Source organism: Sebastes fasciatus, chromosome 16 (assembly GCF_043250625.1).
Source record: "Sebastes fasciatus isolate fSebFas1 chromosome 16, fSebFas1.pri, whole genome shotgun sequence".
NCBI lineage: Eukaryota > Metazoa > Chordata > Actinopteri > Perciformes > Sebastidae > Sebastes > Sebastes fasciatus.
Window position 1 is genome coordinate 28,319,574 of NC_133810.1, and position 18,650 is coordinate 28,338,223.

General features: G+C 40.6%; 2 protein-coding genes across 2 annotated transcripts; one reads left to right on the plus strand and one right to left on the minus strand.

The window, feature by feature from the left end:
* Positions 1–756: 756 nt before the first annotated feature.
* cenpv (centromere protein V) lies at positions 757–2,694 on the plus strand. The gene is made up of 6 exons (XM_074611623.1): positions 757–897; positions 1,022–1,126; positions 1,480–1,572; positions 1,801–1,870; positions 1,960–2,074; positions 2,375–2,694. The coding sequence occupies exons 3-6, from the start codon at positions 1,481–1,483 to the stop codon at positions 2,527–2,529; spliced, it is 432 nt and encodes a 143-aa protein (XP_074467724.1). The 5' UTR covers positions 757–897; positions 1,022–1,126; position 1,480; the 3' UTR covers positions 2,530–2,694.
* Positions 2,543–18,605, minus strand: pigl (phosphatidylinositol glycan anchor biosynthesis, class L). The gene is made up of 7 exons (XM_074611622.1): positions 18,308–18,605; positions 16,053–16,152; positions 8,550–8,640; positions 7,379–7,446; positions 5,713–5,744; positions 4,171–4,304; positions 2,543–3,062 (listed from the first exon to the last, which is right to left on the minus strand). Exons 1-7 carry the CDS (start codon positions 18,582–18,584, stop codon positions 2,934–2,936), a joined length of 831 nt encoding a protein of 276 aa, XP_074467723.1. The 5' UTR covers positions 18,585–18,605; the 3' UTR covers positions 2,543–2,933.
* Positions 18,606–18,650: the final 45 nt, after the last annotated feature.

Sequence of the window (18,650 nt, forward strand, 5' to 3'; positions counted from 1 at the left end):
ACTCACAAGCAGATTGTTTTACAGTGTTAACACAATTCTCCCTCACTCCAAAAGCAACATTATGTTTCCTGACTAGACACAATATGATATCTTAGTAGGCATATTGTTATTTTCACGGCTCAAGCTGAATAACTGACATCAGTTCATAAATGTTTTCTATCTTTCTTGTTAATTTCTTGAGTTATTTATCTCAAGGCATTATTAATGTTATTTAAAGTTCACAGAAAGGGCTTGTCCTCACGAGTTCAACTACGTGGTATGACATCAACTCCCAGGTACGCCCAGGTGATACTAGAGAACAGTGGTACAGTATGTTTTGCGTTATGTTCCTGGAGTGACATGACCCAGCTTATTAAACACACTTAGCATCTGAGATTTTAGTCAGTGGTCTTGGGGGTCTTGGTCTTATGGCAAGATAAATAAAATGTCCAACTACTGACCAGTGGTTTGGCTCCCACCAGTATTAAGCTACAGACAACTTCGGCGCTGCAAACTAGATGAAATCAAAAGCTCAGATGGGAGTCTGTGGCCCACTGGGGTCCTATTTTTGGGATCACAGATATGATACAGCTGGGAGAGTCCTAATTTATGTATTTGGGTCACAGCATTCCCTTACTCCACCCCTCCCCTCCAGCACCCTGTCATATGACACCCCACCCGTGATGCACTACGCCTGAGCTTTCCAACACAGAGCTGGGCGTCTGGCTGAACTAGTTCAACCTCTGAGGAATGTGTTTGTGCAAGTCTGCTGTACTTTGCCCTGCCCCTTGCTTGGAATGATTATGGACTGCCTCAAAGTGTTCCAGGAAAAAACAATCTTTCAGGACGAAGTCCGGGCCGAGTGCTGTGGACACTATTATCACATGAAATAAAAGTGTCTGTTGGCTTTTCTTAAAGGTGAATTTAACTGACATGTTCAGTGTCCACATCTATAGCAGTGAATGGGTTCAAAAGCAAAGAGGCTTTTTAATGTAAATGTCACCCTTATCAGTTTGATTGGTGGTCATTGTGTTTTCCTCAGCGGGGTCATTGGAGCTGCTCTAGGTGGGACGTTCATTTCCACGTCAACAGGTTTCACAAGCAACACGTCACGCCACGTTTCATCAGAGCTTCATTGAAGAGTTTGGTAAATACATTCCTGTTCCTTCTCTTGTTGACATCAAAGTGACCGAAGTAATACTCAAATATGAACATATGGATTAAAAATTTTGTTTTCAAACAAAATTGGAACTTTGCATATTTTGTATATAGTATGTTATTGTTATTCTATGTTTATATTTTATATTTTTTAAGCTAATTGTAGTAGTCTGGTATGTTTATAGTGTATTCTAATATATTTTTTATATTGCGTATACCATTGATATAAATCTCTACTGTTGATATATATATATTTACTGTTTTTTCCTTTCGTGTGCATTTCTATCTATCTATCTATCTATCTATCTATATGATGGTTTGTTATTTTCTTTGTACCCACAGAATGGATCTCGTGAAGCATGCAGGCGGCTGCCACTGTGGGGCTGTTAGATTTGAAGTCTTGAGTTCCCCAGACCTCCATGTTTTCCAGTGCAAGTATGGATATTAAGTTCAATCATATTGTCTCATAATTTTAAATAATAAATGTTTGTACAAAGAAAAACAAGTTTGTCGAAGATTTTAAATCTAAAATTCATAGGTAGCACATTTTTAAGTTTAGATAAAAAAAATAAGATGCATCCCAAAACTGTCATGTTAAAGAGATTTCAAACAATGTTTTGTTGCTTGTACACTTTATACACTGATTTGTGTCTGTTTCTCCAGCTGTAGCATTTGCACAAAGAAACAAAACCATCATTTCATTATTCCAAAAAGTCACTTCACACTCTTACAGGTAGTAAACTTAAAGAAAAACATTTTATACAATTTAACTTATAAACCAGAAGAGCATTTTTAAGTGAATGATTTGTTTTTTCTTCCCAGGGGTCAGATAATCTGACCACGTACACGTTCAACACTCACGTTGCTAAACACACCTTCTGTAAAACCTGTGGAGTTCAAAGTTTCTACAGTCCACGCTCAAACCCTGATGGTTACGGTATGACCGCAAACTGCTGACACAGTCACAACGTTCTCATGTGTTGTAAACTTACATCCTGTGTTTACTCCAAACTAACCGCCCCAGGTTAATGCCTCATATCTTTGGTATTTGCAGAAAACAGAAATGTTATGTTCACAACAAGAGATAAATGGTCTATAACGGTTAACGATGATATCAGGAAACAACCCTTGAAACCTAATATTTTTGTGCCGGTAAAGCCAAATTGTCGGTGAAATGTGCTGAGAAAACGGACTGTTTTGTTCATATGTAAATAACTGTTGTTGTTTTTCTCCCCAGGTGTCGCGCCACACTGTCTGGATCCAGGTACCGTCCGCAGTGTCACAGTGGAGAAGTTTTGTGGGGAGAAGTGGGAAGAAAGCATGCAAGCTCACAAGAGCATCAGAGATATGTCTAAACCTGCACCAGACACACAGCTTAGAGAAACACAATGACACCACTGTGATATAAGAATCAAGCTTTTGTTTAATCTAGAAACACTGTACAGTATATTCAACAATCTTTCACATTATAAGATGGAAAAAAAGCTCAACTCATTCCAACCCTAGTGTTGTTTTTATACAGTGTAATGACAATAAAGATGTTTCTCTAGCAGAAAACGCATAAGAAGCTTTTATTACAGTATTTCAAAATTTTAGTCAGCTTTTTTTAACGGAAAGTGCTTAAAATATTCAGGCCACTTTTTAGCCCATGAAGTACTGAAGAAATCTCTATTCACAGTGAGCAAAACAGCTCATCAGAGCATCAGAGTGTCTTGTAAACTAAATCCACTCAGTAATCGAGAGGTTAGGCGGTGGGACACCTGCAGTAACAATCAGTGCATCTGGATGAGATCAACTCAATAGATCTTCAGGTTCTTTGGTCCTTGTGGGATAATCTGGAATGTGTTGACGAACATGTATCGGGAGAAGGCGATGTAGAGGTAACGAAACCACAGGAGCTGAGTGCGGTGACAAAACATGGCGTCCTGAAAAATAAAAGAGGGTTTATATGAATCACAATATGTTATTGTGAGATCCCAATTAACAGCCAATAGTAGGGGTGTAAGAAAATATTGCAATATTATGTTTTCTGATACTGTGTCGATTCTGAAAAGCACCATTGCTTTTTAATCAATAGTTTACGTGCAAAGATTAACTTTGTCAATGCTTACTGCAAAGATACGCACCCTCTCAAAGTAGTGCTATGATGTTGGATGTTACAGGGACTGTGATAAATGCTATGCAGATCTCCCTGATCTTATTTTCGAAGGAGGTTAAATAACGCTCCAAACTTACGGTAAATTTTGGTGAGGAAAAACTGGCATGGCCATTTTCAAAGGTGTCCCTTGACCTCTGACCTCCAGATATGTGAATGTAAATGGGTTCTATGGGTACCCACGAGTCTCCCCTTTACAGACATGCCCACTTTATGATAATCACATGCAGTTTGGAGCAAGTCAGCACACTGACACACTGACAGCTGTTGTTGCCTGTTGGGTTGCAGTTTGCCATGTTATGATTTGAGCATATTTTTATGCTAAATGCAGTACCTGTGAGGGTTTCTGGATAATATCTGTCATTGTTTTGTGTTGTTAATTGATTTCCAATAATAAATATATAAATACATTTGCATAAAGCAGCATATTTGCAAACTCCTATGTTGATAAGAGTTTAAAATACTGGACAAATGTCCTTTTAAGGTACATTTTGAACAGAGAGAGATTAACGATGGACAATCATGCGATTAAATATTTTAATCGACTGACAGCCCTAATCGCAATATATTGAATTGTAAGCCTTGTATCATGATACGTATTGCAAAGCCAGATTCTTGCCAATACACAGCCTTAGCAAATAGTGGTCATAATCTATCTGCTGCTTAGTGTTAATGTATTTATTTCTTGCTATAATATTAGCATGATTAGACAGAAGTTCAAACCTCAACTCCTCACTTTGCTGTAGCGTCTCACTCTTGCTTCTTCAGCACACACACTGTGTATAATATCCCTTGTTAAAATGTGCTAGACACATGTGTGCCCTGTAATAGTAGACCGTGACACGTCTCGCCAACAAACTGTCCTTTTCGAGGCTTACTTTGGCTCGCCTGTAGCCCTGTGAGCCTATAAAACAGCGGAGGCATGAGGGCAGCAGCCAGCTGAAGGGAAGCTCCAGGAAGGAGATGTACTTCCTGAGGAGGCCAACGGTCACCAGGGAGAGCAAACAGCAGTCTGGGGAGGACAGACAAGAGACCCAGTCAGCTGTTAATATGTTAAACGTTCACTGCAGCAGCAGCAGACCGTTAACTAGGCCACTCTCTCAGGTTATACAAGGCTTCTGTTTGACACTGTGACTGTGCAGCATTTGTGTTGCAGTTGTATGATTAAGAATATGAGAACGACTGGAAGTTGAAGTGCTTTTCTGAGATATTAGTATTGTCAGGAAATTGTGGCAAAACTGGATAACCCACTATAAAAATATCACTTTATATAACAGAGCACAGAGTGTTATTATAGAACAGAATTATTCAACTATAACCTTCGTCATACAGCACGAGTTTGTGGGGCACAAGAGGCTAAAAGCTGTTGTTAAGGAGAAAGGGAGAGCAGCCGGGTGAAGAGGCTTACTACAATCACGTTGTGCCTTATTCTCTCCCACCTCCCCTAGAGGCTACAGTAAGACCAGTTGAACAGGTGAAGTGTAAATGCGTGGTAATAAATAACCAGCGTGAACGTGATTAATAGCACTTAGATTGCTCGCTGAAGGCTAAAGAGGGCCTGGCAGGCTGAAGTCCTAGATAGAGTGTGTGCTTGCTGTGGTCTCGGGACTGAGACGATAATGCCTCCATTCAACTGCAACCGTTGAGATCTCATATATGATTAACTGCTACGGCCTGCTATGCTTGTTTCTTATCACTACTGTAATGCGGGTGTGCTCTGTGGGCCTTAATGTTTACCCAACTAGTAACACAGTAATGAGCCTCTCAGCCTGTCGTAACATGTAGTCCCTTCTCTGTCCTACTTTTCCTCTCTGTGGCATCATCATAACACCTTTCAGAAGCAACCTAATGTTCAGCGAGAGGAATTAAAAGACAAATTGGCATACATTTTGATCATGCCGAGACAGATGTGCTGATTTTAATATCGAAGTTTGAAACTATGAACGTCTGGAATTAAACCAACCAGTTTGAGGTGAAAAACAAACTTTTATATTGCAACTGGTGTTTCTGATATGACCCAACTGGCCTCATGCTGCCACCAGCAGACCAAAATGTATAGAGGAGGCACAGTACTCATGCAACCCTTTTGACCAGAAGAGGGCGCCGTACATTAACAAAATACCCAGCCTGAGCCAGTGTTTACAGCCCTTTCCAGGGTTCTCTACTGGAGAGGTGGTGCTACTGATGTGTGGAAGTCATTCTGCCTCGTCTGTGCTACTTAAAGCTTAATAATGAATACAACTTTTTGTCCGACCTTGTGTACTCATTGTCATCGTACTTCACCAACTGGGATTAAGTTTACTGCTCAAGAATTTTTACTTTTACTGCCGACTTTTCCGAGAGTGACCAGTAAATCCAACCCGTGATACAAATGTTTCAAATTATAAACCTCTTAAAGGTATTCTTTGTGTCACCATTACCATTGGGTACTTGTCCAGTGGTAGCGAGATGGCTGCAAGAGGAGAAAAAGAACAATGTTATCAACTGAAAATGTCAAAGAGAGGATACATCTTACTGACGGGGTTTGTGTTGGCAACCTCTATGAAAAATAGCCATGGTGTGGTGTTTCTACCTGATAATATGTAACTGAGATTAGAGTTTTGGTTACACTGATCAGAGTGAGAAGTCAATGATTGTAAGCCAAGCTACTGCTAAATATCCACTATTGTGTCTGTTTCATGTTGGATTGAGTGCTGGAGGTTTTTTTTCCCAGTGTGGCAAAAACACTCTCCATTTCCTGTAGAGTCTTGGTGTGAGCCATAGACTGTATGTAAGAAGTGGACGTAGTCACCGTGGCGGCACCCGCTGGTTTGTGGACTGCCGTTTTGAAGCCTCGAGTTTGGCATTTTGGCCGTCACCATCTTGTTTTTTTGCAACCAGAAGTGACACCAGAGGGTGGAGCTAGGTAGAACCCAACGCTGAATAAGACATTTTTAGGCGACCAAAAAGGTTATAATTAACGTTCATGAACTGAAATCACACCGTGAAAGGGTTAAAGCTCTACGGACAACTCCCAGATGTGGTAGTGACCTGTCAATCCCAAGACAGCCCCGCCCTAAAGCATCCCCTGCTTTATGGTCTGTTTGACTCTAAATGGGACCATAATCTACTAAATGAACATCATGCTGTATTGAAGAAGACTTGAAACTAGCGATTGAGACCATAAACTCATGTTTACAATGTTTACTGAGGTAATAAAGTGAGAAGTAGGCTCATTTTCTCATAGACTTCTATACAATCGGACTTCTTTTTGCAACCAGAGGAGTCGCCCCCTGCTGGCTGTTGCAAGTTGCAAATTTTAGGCACTTCTGCATTGGCTTCACTTTTCAGACCCGGAGGTAGCTCACTGGTGTGAGCACAGTCAAGTTTACCTCCTAACTTGCGTTTACATATCCAATGGCTGTTAACATGCTGACAAAAAAACAAACCAACAACAAACCATTGACATTTAGAGCACAGAGAAAAAAAACTAGTGCACAGCCCCTCTGGGTTCCAGCCTAATGGGAATCATGAGATTTGGAGAGTGAACATCTTATCAACAGATGAGGCCCACAGATTGACAGAGGGCCGTACAGGCTCAGTGAGGGAAAAGAGCATGACTAGCATGCCAGACAATTAAGGCATCAGTGCAACATGGGGACACGGCAACGTACACACTTCATAGTGAAAAACACATTTCTAATAAACCAATAGTCTGATGCAACTCGCTTGGTCGGCCTCTCCAAACCAGAGCTGCCCTCCCACCTCACCACTTCAGGGACAGGATTTACTGCTGCTCTCTGGGAGCAAAGCCGAGTGCCTCTGAGGACTCTGTTTGGATGACCTCTCAGCTATGTAACAGGCCGATTCTAAAAAAACATGCCGTGTGTGTGTGTGTGTCTTTGTGGGGGAAACATTTGGAAAGATGGATGTTGATGGGAGTCTAAATGTTCTGCATTTTCCTGGACAGTGTTTTATGACTGTGGGGTGGGCTGGTTTCTGTGTGCATGTGTAAGCCACATAATATCCCCCGAGGATGGCATCTTTAAGTTGAGGATTGTAAAAAAAATGTTTTCTGATGGCGAAGCTTTAAAGTTCAGTCAGTACCTGACAGCTTTATGGACGGCTGTGTGATTGGCATGGCCGCTCACTCCGCTCCCATCGAAGGTCAGCACCTGAAACAACAAAATATCTCATTGTGTGGGTGAAAACGCCAGCATCTGGGTATCTAAAAGAGAATTTAAATAAACGGAGGCAACAGATTTTTCTTGGGTTAGTGGACGGGTTTCTGTGTCTGACTGTGGAGCTGCTTGGCAGCTCACAACTGATATTTAAAAGCCTTTTTCTGTGTGCATGCTTGCACACCAGAGGAAGCAAGTGAAAAAAAAAATCAGGTCAAAGGGAAAGAAAAAGTGCTTGACTAAAGACTTGGCATTTGCTATGCTCAGGCGTATTCTACCATGACTATGTCGTTGCAATCAAGCACAAGTTTAAGCTCCCAACCACATATTATAAGTAACGAGTGAACTTTCTCCTCATTCTTGTTGGCTTGTATATGGAAAACAAGGGAATGGCATGGTGTCAGACCAAGGAAACAAGTTTTAAGAGCAGGAAAATTTTCTCTGTGCCTTTTTGCTGCGTATATTCACTCTCTTGCTTACTTTTTGGTCCAGAGGCATTTTTCACTGCTGAGCCCGACAGGATGGGAGGAGACGGTGTGTTTGTTTGTCGTCTTTGATAACAGAAAGAGATCAGCAACTACAGCATAGAATAACCTAGCTGTGTGTAATCGTCTTCCCTAAAGAACCATGGCTTGTTGTTGTTCTTTATTTGCCTACTTCTCAGAGCGTTTGACTATTTTTGCTGTTGTTGAGGTACACCGGATGAAAATGCTTTTTATTCTAAATTAACCACATTCCCATTAGCTAATAGTGCGGAACTGGGGCAGATAAGAATCTCTGTGTAAACACCGAAATTGAATCCAAACTTTCTACTGGGGCAGAGGCCATTTCCCCTCGTTTTTCAAGGGAGGTTCAAAATACAGTCTTGAGTCGGACAAAAAGAGACGCCGGCTGACAGGATTGTTACGCAGACCACAGTGCAACTGGGATAATGAGCTAGGGAGCTGTGGTGCCAATGCGTAAAAAAAAAAACAGAACAAAACATACACACATCTTGTAAACAGAATGGCAGGGAAATTGTGTGTTAGCATCTAATAGGAGTCGACGGAAAAGTGACTGCTTAGGGAGGCAAGAATTCAGCTCAGAGCTGAGCGTACCATGTTGAAGGAGTGAGCTCTCATGTGCTGCGCAATTAGAGAAGAGACCAGTGAGACGCTCCATTCTGCTTTGGGATCGTCTGGGAGTTTTCTGGAGGGGCAAAATAAAAGACACTGGTTATTTACCGAGTTAACAGTAATATTACAACAGTGTTTTACTGAGAAACAGGAGTGCATTGTGTCTGCAGAAATGTAAGGATATAGAAATAAAGGTAACATGAAAATCATGTACATAATGTTACAATATATAACGCAATATATATGTCGAGAAATGTAAGTAAATATAAAAAATAAAAAAATAAATGAGAATATAAGTACAAATATTTGCATTAAAGCAGCAGTAGGCAGAATGTTTTTGGCGTCATTGGGCAAAAATTCCATAATAACCTTTCAGCATATTGTAATTCAAGTGTTCTGAGAGAAAACTAGACTTCTGCACCACCTCATGGCTCTGTTTTCAGGCTTTAAAAAATCTAGCCTGTGACGGGAGACACCGGAGGACACAAAGGAACGTATTTTTTTTAAGATTACCCGTCTCATGCATTACTGTCCGGAAATATTGACTGTTTAATAATTTTTTTTAATCACATATTTGCTCCAATTCTACCAATTGCTGATTTAAGACATGCAATATATAACATAAACCACAGTGCAAATAAGTAATTACACAATTATGAGAAGTGGGATCTATTAAGTGTGTTAAATATAAACGCAAGAATGGTATAAATAACAATTAAATAAGAATATTTCTTGAAATGTAATGTATAAATTCAGTATTAATGACAGAGTATTGCACTGTTGAATTATTGCAGAAATGATTGTACATGCTGGGTGTTGCTTAGGCTGAGCAGTCCTAGATTTCTGCAGTGCAGATTTAACCCAGCGTTTGAAAGAGGGCTGTTACGGAATGCAAACACGGGGGGAGCGCTGGGAAGCCCGGGGGGGTGAAGGGTCGGACGGCCCTTAGCATCATCTGAAACTACAGCCTGGAGACAACACAGAGCATACACATCAAACATCACATTTTGCCAGCTCAAGCTCTTGGCCTACTAAACAGGCATAGACTCCCCTTTTGGCACAAATAATAACTGATTTTTTTTCTCAGTTTGGAAACTAAAAAGCATTGCTTGTTCAACGTCCCCCTTGAACTCAAAGAGAAACCAGCCACACAAAAAAACCTACTCAAACAGAATCGGATATGCCAACACAGTTCACATAAAAAAGCAAAGTCCTGAGGGGATGCATTGGAAGTGGATCGGATCCAGTTTGTTCACCAGTTATGATTTCTCTGATTTATGTTGATCAAAAACACAACCAGCAAAAGGAAACTGACCTAAACTGCGTGGGGGTCTTTGGTTTGAGAATGACGTGATGTGTTGTTGTACACTCGGGTTAGCACATGGGTGGCGTGACAGTGCATGCATGTATATATATATAAATAAGTGCGTAAAGTGGGGGTGGGTTTTCGGGGGGGTGTCAGCAGTTGCTCCCCTCCCCTTCGTTGCTATCAATGAGCCAGGACAGTTGAGCTGGTGGAGGGAAGTGATGGATTAGGCCACAAATCTATTGGCTGCCAGTGATGTGAGGGTCAGGCTTTGGTGCGGGGGGTGGTGGGGTGGGGGTCGGCTATGTCACACAGGGAGGAGGGTTGGGCTGGGGGGGTCGGGGGTTCAGAGATAGTTTAAAACTGTCTGTCATTGTGTGAATGCACTGCTTTGACACTTTGATACCAGTGACACATCATAAGGATTGTGTGTGTGTGTGTGTGTGAGTAGGATGGCATAGGGAAATTGAATCTTATCTAAACCAATGTTTAATGCTGCCTAAATTAATAAAACATGAGCCTAATGTCCCAATACTACACTTTAATGTTGCACTTTTTTCTCACTTTTGTTTTTATTCTAGGGCTGTTAAAGTTACCGCGATAAAAACGCGTTGACGCAAATTTGTTTTAACGCCACTTATTTCTTTAACGCATTAACGCAACTTGCAGTTTTTAAGTTGTAGTGGGCAGTTTTAAGCTAGAGTGAGGATACTGGCATCATATGAAACTATAAAAAACCTAAGGAATCCATTGGTACAAACCATGTCATACTAGCTTGTCGTGAAGGAGATTAAATAAGGCTCCAAAGTTACGCTAAATTTTGACGAGGAAAAACTGGCATGGCCATCTTCACAGGGGTCCCTTGACCTCTGACCTCAAGATATGTGAATGAAAATGGGTTATATGGGTACCCACGAGTTTCTGGACAATATTTGTCATTGTTTTGTGTTGTTAATTGATTTCCAATAATAAATATATACATTTGTATAAAGCAAGTATATTTGCCCACTTCCATGTTGATAAGAGAATTAAATACTTGACAAATCTCCCTTTAAGGGATATTTTGAACAGATAAAAAAGTGTGATTAATTTGCGATTAATCTCGATTAACTATGGACAATCACGTGATTAATCGGGATTAAATATCTTAATCGATTGGCAGCCCTAGTTTATTCATTTATTATTTTAGGCATTTTTCCTTAACAACCGCAGCTGAGCAGCACAAGCCTGCACGGAGGGGGGGAGGGCAAAAAAAAAGAAAAGAAAAATGAACAAAAGACACAAGACACCTGACCTTTCTCAAGCAGGATGCAGGCTGAGTGTCAGCTTCGCCATGGCAACAGTGCAAAATGTCCTAAAGTAACCTCCCCAGCTCCCCCTTAGTAGCTTTGCATGTGGAGGTCTAATTGTTTGCAGGCATCTGTATGCAGTTGTTGAACTTTGGCCCAGTAAGTAAGGGGATTCGGTGTGTGTGTATGTGTGTGTGTGGGAGTGTGTGTGGGAGTGTGTGTGTGTGTGTGTGGGAGTGTGTGTGTGTTAGAGAAGGCTTGTTTAGTCTGGTCACATGGACCACAGGCCTGTGAAACTGCCAGACTTCTATCCACACAGTCAGATTATATGTCCTGCTTGGAACGGCTGAGATGCCACTACAGACTGACAGCACGCCCACAATATTACACTGTAATAAGGCCGTTACAACTATAGTAACAACGCCAATGATTCAGAGACATTTGTGGCTGCAGGCTTTGTTTAATAATCACTCATGTCGAGGTAATAAACTGTCATGAATATAACCCTTGAAATAATGCCGTTAACCATGGAAATAATGCTGTTATTGTTGTTTTGAAAGTAAGTTGAGCAGAGAAAGATCAATCTAACGAGACAAGATGACGGTTTGTTGCCGGCCGCAGGATTCAGTAAATGGGAAAAAGCAGCCGTTTGACTATGCAGAGGCCAGTGTGTGACAAATGTATCCAGGATGAAAGCACAGCCGGAGGTCAGTGGCAAGGCTGGAACATCTCACCACTATTTACCGCGCCCTGCCATGTGCTTATAAATTACCTCTAATCAATGTATATTTAAACCTTGTGTGGGGGATTCGGTGTTACTGCAGCTTTCCTCTCCAGAAACTAGTGCTGAGCGCTTTGTTTACATCCATACAGAGAATTACACCAATCAAAAACAAAAGCTTTCAGTTTGTGATTGACCTCTGAGTAAAGATTTCTCTAACTAAAGTAAATCTGAAGTATGCTATCATGGACAGAGTCGTCCGAAAGAAAAGAGGCGGGTGAGATAGAGAGTTGAGGGTCAGTTCCGCCTGATTGATAATGTAATGAAGAAGTGGGAATGGCTGGATTTGTGCAGTGAGCAGCTCTAATCGAGTCCAGGGAGCAGACAGAGGTCAAGCCAGTGCAAGTGGAGAGGCAGCAGAGCGTACTCAGATCGAGCTTGATCACAAAGGCCCCAACATGCACTGAGGCCCCAGATACTGTCTACACAGCTGTCCTATTCAGTGAGCATTAAAGGGAAAATCCTATTTTAATACATAATTCACGTGTTATTCCTGGTATTCCATAGGCTGTAGTTATTGAGTGAGCATGTCTCGCCCAGATCTGTCATTATGAAACGTAAACCCACGCCGTGTGCTAGATTGTTGTGAAGTTGAGAAAAGAAAAGTCCAGTGGATCCGTCACACTACCTGATGATCAAGATGATAGCACATAATGGCCACATTGGAAAGAAATATAGACATTCATCTAGTCTGGTACTATTTTCTTTGCTCATTTCTGTTTTTAAAAAACAAAAAGTAAAAATTCTATGATTCCAGCTTCTTCATTGTGAATATTTGCTGGTTTCTTCAGTCCTTTATGACAGTAAACTGAATATCTTTAAGCTGTGAACAAAACAAGACATTTGAGGACGTCATCTTGGTCTTTGGGAAATGCTTATCGACATTTTTTGACTAACCGAGAAAATAATCGTCAGATTAATCGACAATGAAAATAATCGTTAGTTGCAGCCCTAATCTTGATGTCACTTCACATGTATTAAGACAATGTCAATTAAAGTGTTTTAAGTATTTTAAATCCTGCATTGTTTACATCCATGTTTACTCGACAACCGTCATCTTCCACACTGCCTTTGCTGGTGCATTACTGCATATCTCGCTGTGTTACCACCCCCTGCGGATCATTGGAATAGTGTGAAACCATTGGCAGAAAGGTAAATCGCGTCACATGTCCAAAATAAACAAAACAGGGACCCATTCATAGAAAAACAGCTCCTAAAGGTAAAAAAACTCAGCCAATACACTGCCAGGATTACATTAATTTCAACCGAGACATGATTTGAAATGTCATCATAAGACCAAATGACTCATTAAGATGGATATTATGCAAAACTGTGACAACAAAGCGAACAAGTGAACTGCAGTCCAACTAAGTAGACAGTGACAAGTGTCAAGGCTGACTCTCCAGGTACAACACACTTCCTGGTTTGTGTTCGCATTTCAAAGAAGTGATACCCAGCTTGGCATAAACTCAAGGCAAATATATTGAGCCCACAAACTCTGAGGATCTGCTCCAGGATTTGTCCTTTGATAGCATTATATAAAAGTCTCAGGAGTTGGGCCAAGGTGCTCATTTTCATAGCTATTGTGCTTGAAATGATGTGTGATGACTTCACTGCTAAACTCTAGAGTTGGGGATCAGTGCTGCAGCTGAGCTGCATTCGCCTCCAGCTGTTGATAAGATGCACAGGGCTTTCATTTCTATTCAAATGTTCTAGCTTCTATTCTATTCGATGTGTAAACATGGAAAAACGGACTGGGCGCCAACTTTTGCGCTGCATATTTTTCTTTCTTTGTGCACAATAAAAATGGCCGGCAAGAAAAACAGGGAGAGGTCAAGTCAAAGATGTACATCTGCACATACTCGGGCAGAGAAGGTTAAGAGCAAAGCCGACGTGTGGCTAGCCATGTACCGAGAGAAAAACAGTTTGGAATGACCTACATTAGCTTTGCTCAGGGCACTGCCAAAATGTATCCCACAGTCCTTGGCAGTTGGCTTCAGCAGACATGGACAACAGGAGGAGGAGGATGAGGAGGATGAGGAGGAGGGGTGGAACAGAGGGGGAGGGCAGTGAGTGAGTGGGGCTCTCACAAAGTGCTGATTAGGTGTGTGTTTTGGGCAAACAACAGAATACACAGAAAGGGAAAATGGGCTTCACTCCAGTTCAGCAGAAGTGCAGACAGCACCGAGATCAAAGTTCAGCTATATTCTGTGTGCACAAGGAGATAAAACTGTGAAGTCTGTGCGTGTGTTTGAAAACACACACACACACACACACACACACAGCAACAATGTTCTCTAGGGCAGACAACCTGGGCAGGCTGCCAGCTTATTACTGTGAGTTCCAGGTTAGTGCCAGAGTTCACGCAGCTCTCCTGGTGAGCCAACATGTAGAGACTCACATGTAGGCGGCCCCCGAGGTTCTTAGAAACTCCAAACATATTCAAGGGAAGCTGCGGGGTTGATCCATGGGGGAAAAAAAAAAAATCCCCCCTTTCCACCATCACCTTTTACCACTACTTTCTCTGTAACTTGACCTTGCCAATAACCAGAGCCAGGAGACTGAAAGCCTTACAGCTGCATCAACAGCAAAACATAGAAGAAAACAGAAGAAGAGCGAGTTTCCTGAGAATTTGGCCAAAAATACCGTTTGAGATTCTGGCTCCCAGTTCTGCTGCTCACCGCTTTGAATGTGGTTCTATTCACCATTTATGGCTTTCCATGGGTGCTCAGTAGGGCTGTCCTCGACCAAAGAAATTCTTAGTCGACTAACACTCATACGATTTTGCTGACTAATCAACAAAATAAATCTTAGTCGACTAAGACCAAAACGACCGATTTGACGACTAATCGACTAACAGGGCGCAGACCTCGTGTTCAGTAAAATTATACTATACTATAATTTTCATTTGCTGTCAAAACCCCTCATCATGCATTTGATTCTATAGTACTCAAAGATGAATGAGAGCTAGCAAACAAAAGTCAGATTTTTTCTTTGAACTGTCACATTCCTGCAACAAAGCTGGAATGTGCAACAATTTTCTTACCACTAAGTAAAATGTTGGGGAACCACACACACTGAGTAGCTCCCTTCAATTCATTCTCTCCATCTGAGAAGCAGATATGCTCAAAAGTTGCCAAAACAAAAAAAACACTTTGGTATGCGACCAAAATTGGCCAAAAAAAAGGACCATGGAAGTCTGAGGCTTGTTTTCAGCAAATCTGAGTACCTGGCTCAGCGGCTTCAGATGAATAAGGGACTGTATTTAAGCACCAAAATACTTAAATTTAGAAGTGAAGAGGAAAACAATGTCATCCAATCAATAGGCGATGACCTCCCCTCCCCCCAAAAAAAGCCTAGAGTCATCCAAATGCACCCAATTTCCCCTTAGAGATCATTGACACTTTATAATCCATCGTGTCTGCTCAAACAGGTTGATAGACAGATTAGAGCAAATAAACAGCTCAGTGGTGCAAACATTACAGGCAAAATCAAATGTCATAGTTCCACTAAGGACAACGGTTCTTTTTTTAATAAGTGTGTAAACAAAAAACATAGACTGTTTTAATTATAATTTTAAAACTTGCTTTACTATACTTTTCAGATGTGGATATATAAATAGATATATACTAGATGTCAGTTTGGAATTTAAAGGCTTTGTAGGGAGCTCCGTGTCCCACAGGAAAGACCCATCACGGCCTCTGAGGCCTACTCCTTTATTTCCTCTGTGACACAGAGGTAGTAATACATCAGGCCGGGCTAGATCAGCTCTGTTGTGGTGAGAATGGATGGGTGTGATTTGTGGTCAACTCTCTATTTGTTCTGATAGACGCTGGGTGGCGGGGAGGGGACTGATGGGCTCCAACAGACAGACATGCTGAGACTTGACTCCTGAACTGAGGGCAGCATAAGCACGTTTTGTTAATAGATTTTTTTAGCTAACAATTAGCTATATTCAGGGTCAGCAATGGACATGTACAGCACGTTTAACACAAATCTGAATATTCAACAGCGATTCTTACAAGCCAACACAAACTCAGTGTTTTCAACATTAAAGGCACACAACTGAAATGTTGTAATGTGTGTGTTTGGTGCAGACGGGCGCTTACTTATGGTCTACTATGGTGACTCTGGAGTCTGGTATCCCCAACACGGCACAGCTGTTGAGAAGTTCTTGTTTACGTTGAGCTCCTTGATTGTAGAAGTTTCCTGTACAATATTTGGAGGACAAATTAGGCTGTAAATGTACCGTAATGAAAGGAAAATATAAATATAAGTCTGAATTCTGTCTAGGTGAAACATTTTCAATGATTTTTAAATATTATATGTTCTTTAGCTACGTAATAATGGTCCTCTAATATCAGATCTAAATGAAATACAGTGCTTCACAGATGTGATTCATGTTTAATAGTTTTTAGTAATACTACAATGCCTTTACTTTCTAAAGAATACATTTGTACTTCAATGCTTCTATGTAGCTCATAATTTATCATGAGGCAATTGCCTTTAGGTCACCCCAGAAACCCTTGTTTATTAGTTGCTGTTGAAACTCTGTAACTCACTTTGTGGTATTGTCATATTTTTGAATGTGCGGCTTTACCCTTCTTTCTTTGATTTTCATATTTTACCTTAAATTCAACAACTCTTGACCTTGTGAAATCTTTCCAAACTCCACACTGGGAAAAAAACAAGGCTGGCTTAACCCTCAACTCTTACAATAGTTGACAGTAGGGAGTGATTTAGTCACACAATAATCACAAGTTTGGGAGAAACAGGTGGCTGAGAAAGCAAAAAAATGATCAGTACCAGATCACATTCTTTCAGCTGAATTCTCTCTGATGCCTTCAGGCCGACGTTATAATGTGCCCTTAATGAGAACAAATCGTTACTCCAAGTCCTTTATCCCTTCTGCTGTTAAGCTGCTGAACACAGACCATACCCATTTTAAATGACTGTTATTTAGAGGAATTTTAAGATATGTTGTTCTTATTTATTGTTTCTTATTATTTTTTTGGGGGGCTTTTATTGCCATAATCCTATGTATTTATATGGTTCTTATTGTAACTTGTCCCTCCAACTGCCCCATGCCTTTAATATGTTTCCTTTGACTAACTAATTATTGGTTGTCTGTTGTATGTATGTATGTATGGACTGGGAATGCTACAAATGAATTGCCCCCTTGGGGATAAATAAAGTTGTCTGAACTGAACTGAACAAGTAAACACCAGCAATCAACTTCCTGAATGCTAATTGTAGGTTATTAATTATGTGGACACCACATGGTATGACTTTAAATAGAAAATATGTTCATCTCTGTGTATCTTCAGTGGTCTTAATGATAGCACCAATATTTAGCATTTAAAAAATAATGAATGAATGAAGTGCTTAATCAAAACCAGTCCAGGACAATAGATTACTTCCTTTATGTGCATAACTGTTGTTCAGTCAGTCACACACACACACACACACACACACACACACACACACACACACACACACACACACACTATAATAATAATTCCAATCATCCTTCAAACCTGAGACTGATAATAGAAATGCACACATTGTAACTATAAATTACATATATATATTATAGTATTATTGTCAATACTGTATATACTGCTCCTATTTTTTATACTTCCTTCTATTTGAATGGTTCATATTTTGTTACACTTTGTTTAGCTCTTTTTTTACTGTGTTAGCTGATGCATCTTGTTTTTGCACTATCCATTTTGCTGCTGTACACTGCTAATGTCCCCACTGCCGGACTAATAAAGGAATATCTCATCTTATCTTATCTTATCTTATCTTATCTTATATTGGAGTAGTTGCCAGTCTGCCAGTATATATATAAACATTCACTAAATTGACATATGTTTGAGTGGGGTTTGGTGTGAGAGCAGCAGAACAGGACCAGAGTTACTCAAACAGGTGTCACAAAACATAATTTTTTAATGTGTTTTACCTTTATATGCTTTTTGTACATACAATATGTATTCTTCAGCCACTTACTGTTTTATAATATAACATACTGCTGTAACATGAGACTCATTACTAGTATTAAATGTACTGTATGTGTAAGATGTGTGTCAATTGAATGTATTGGTGTAGCATTAGGTATTAGATTAATTTGGCAATGTATTTCTACCTTGCTTGAGAAAACAGTAACACACTAACAAAGGAATATCTTATCTTATCTTATAATATGTGTGTGAGCTGCTGTTTCACTTTCCTCTACAGGCAATCTTACTTATATGTTTTGTAAACTATTTTCTGTTAGCTACGACTAATCCTCATGTTTCTACAGCTTTACATTGACTCATTAGTGTTATTAGTGCAGAGAGAAGTGTGCTGTCTCCCTTACCTTCAGATAAACACAGCAGATGAACGCTGACCTGTGACTCAACCAGTCTGATGATCGATGGAGAGAAGAACAAACACTCATCATCCGGATGAGCTGTAACAACCAGAGCTCTGAGATCATCTCTAACAGACAGGGCTGCCTCTCTGCTCTTCAAAACACTCATCAACGAGTCCGCAAACCTCCTCCGGTGTCTCCAGTAAACGCATTTTATCAGAACCAGATAGACTAAAACTACCGACACAACCAGGTAAACACTCATTGTTATGTCCGTCACCATAAACAATCCGGGTACACACAAAAGTCTAACATACAAATGGTTCCACGTGTAAAAACATGTATGCAG

Excerpts from the sequence above, each read along its gene's own strand:
- cenpv (XM_074611623.1), top strand. The coding sequence starts at position 1,481 with ATGGATCTCGTGAAGCATGCAGGCGGCTGCCACTGTGGGGCTGTTAGA. Across the intron at positions 1,871-1,959 it reads GTCACTTCACACTCTTACAG|GGGTCAGATAATCTGACCAC; the intron begins GTAGTAAACTTA and ends TTTTCTTCCCAG. Across the intron at positions 2,075-2,374 it reads CTCAAACCCTGATGGTTACG|GTGTCGCGCCACACTGTCTG; the intron begins GTATGACCGCAA and ends TTTTCTCCCCAG.
- pigl (XM_074611622.1), bottom strand. The coding sequence starts at position 18,584 with ATGGTGACGGACATAACAATGAGTGTTTACCTGGTTGTGTCGGTAGTT. Across the intron at positions 7,447-8,549 it reads GAGCTCACTCCTTCAACATG|GTGCTGACCTTCGATGGGAG; the intron begins GTACGCTCAGCT and ends TTGTTGTTTCAG. Across the intron at positions 5,745-7,378 it reads GCCGTCCATAAAGCTGTCAG|CCATCTCGCTACCACTGGAC; the intron begins GTACTGACTGAA and ends CTCCTCTTGCAG.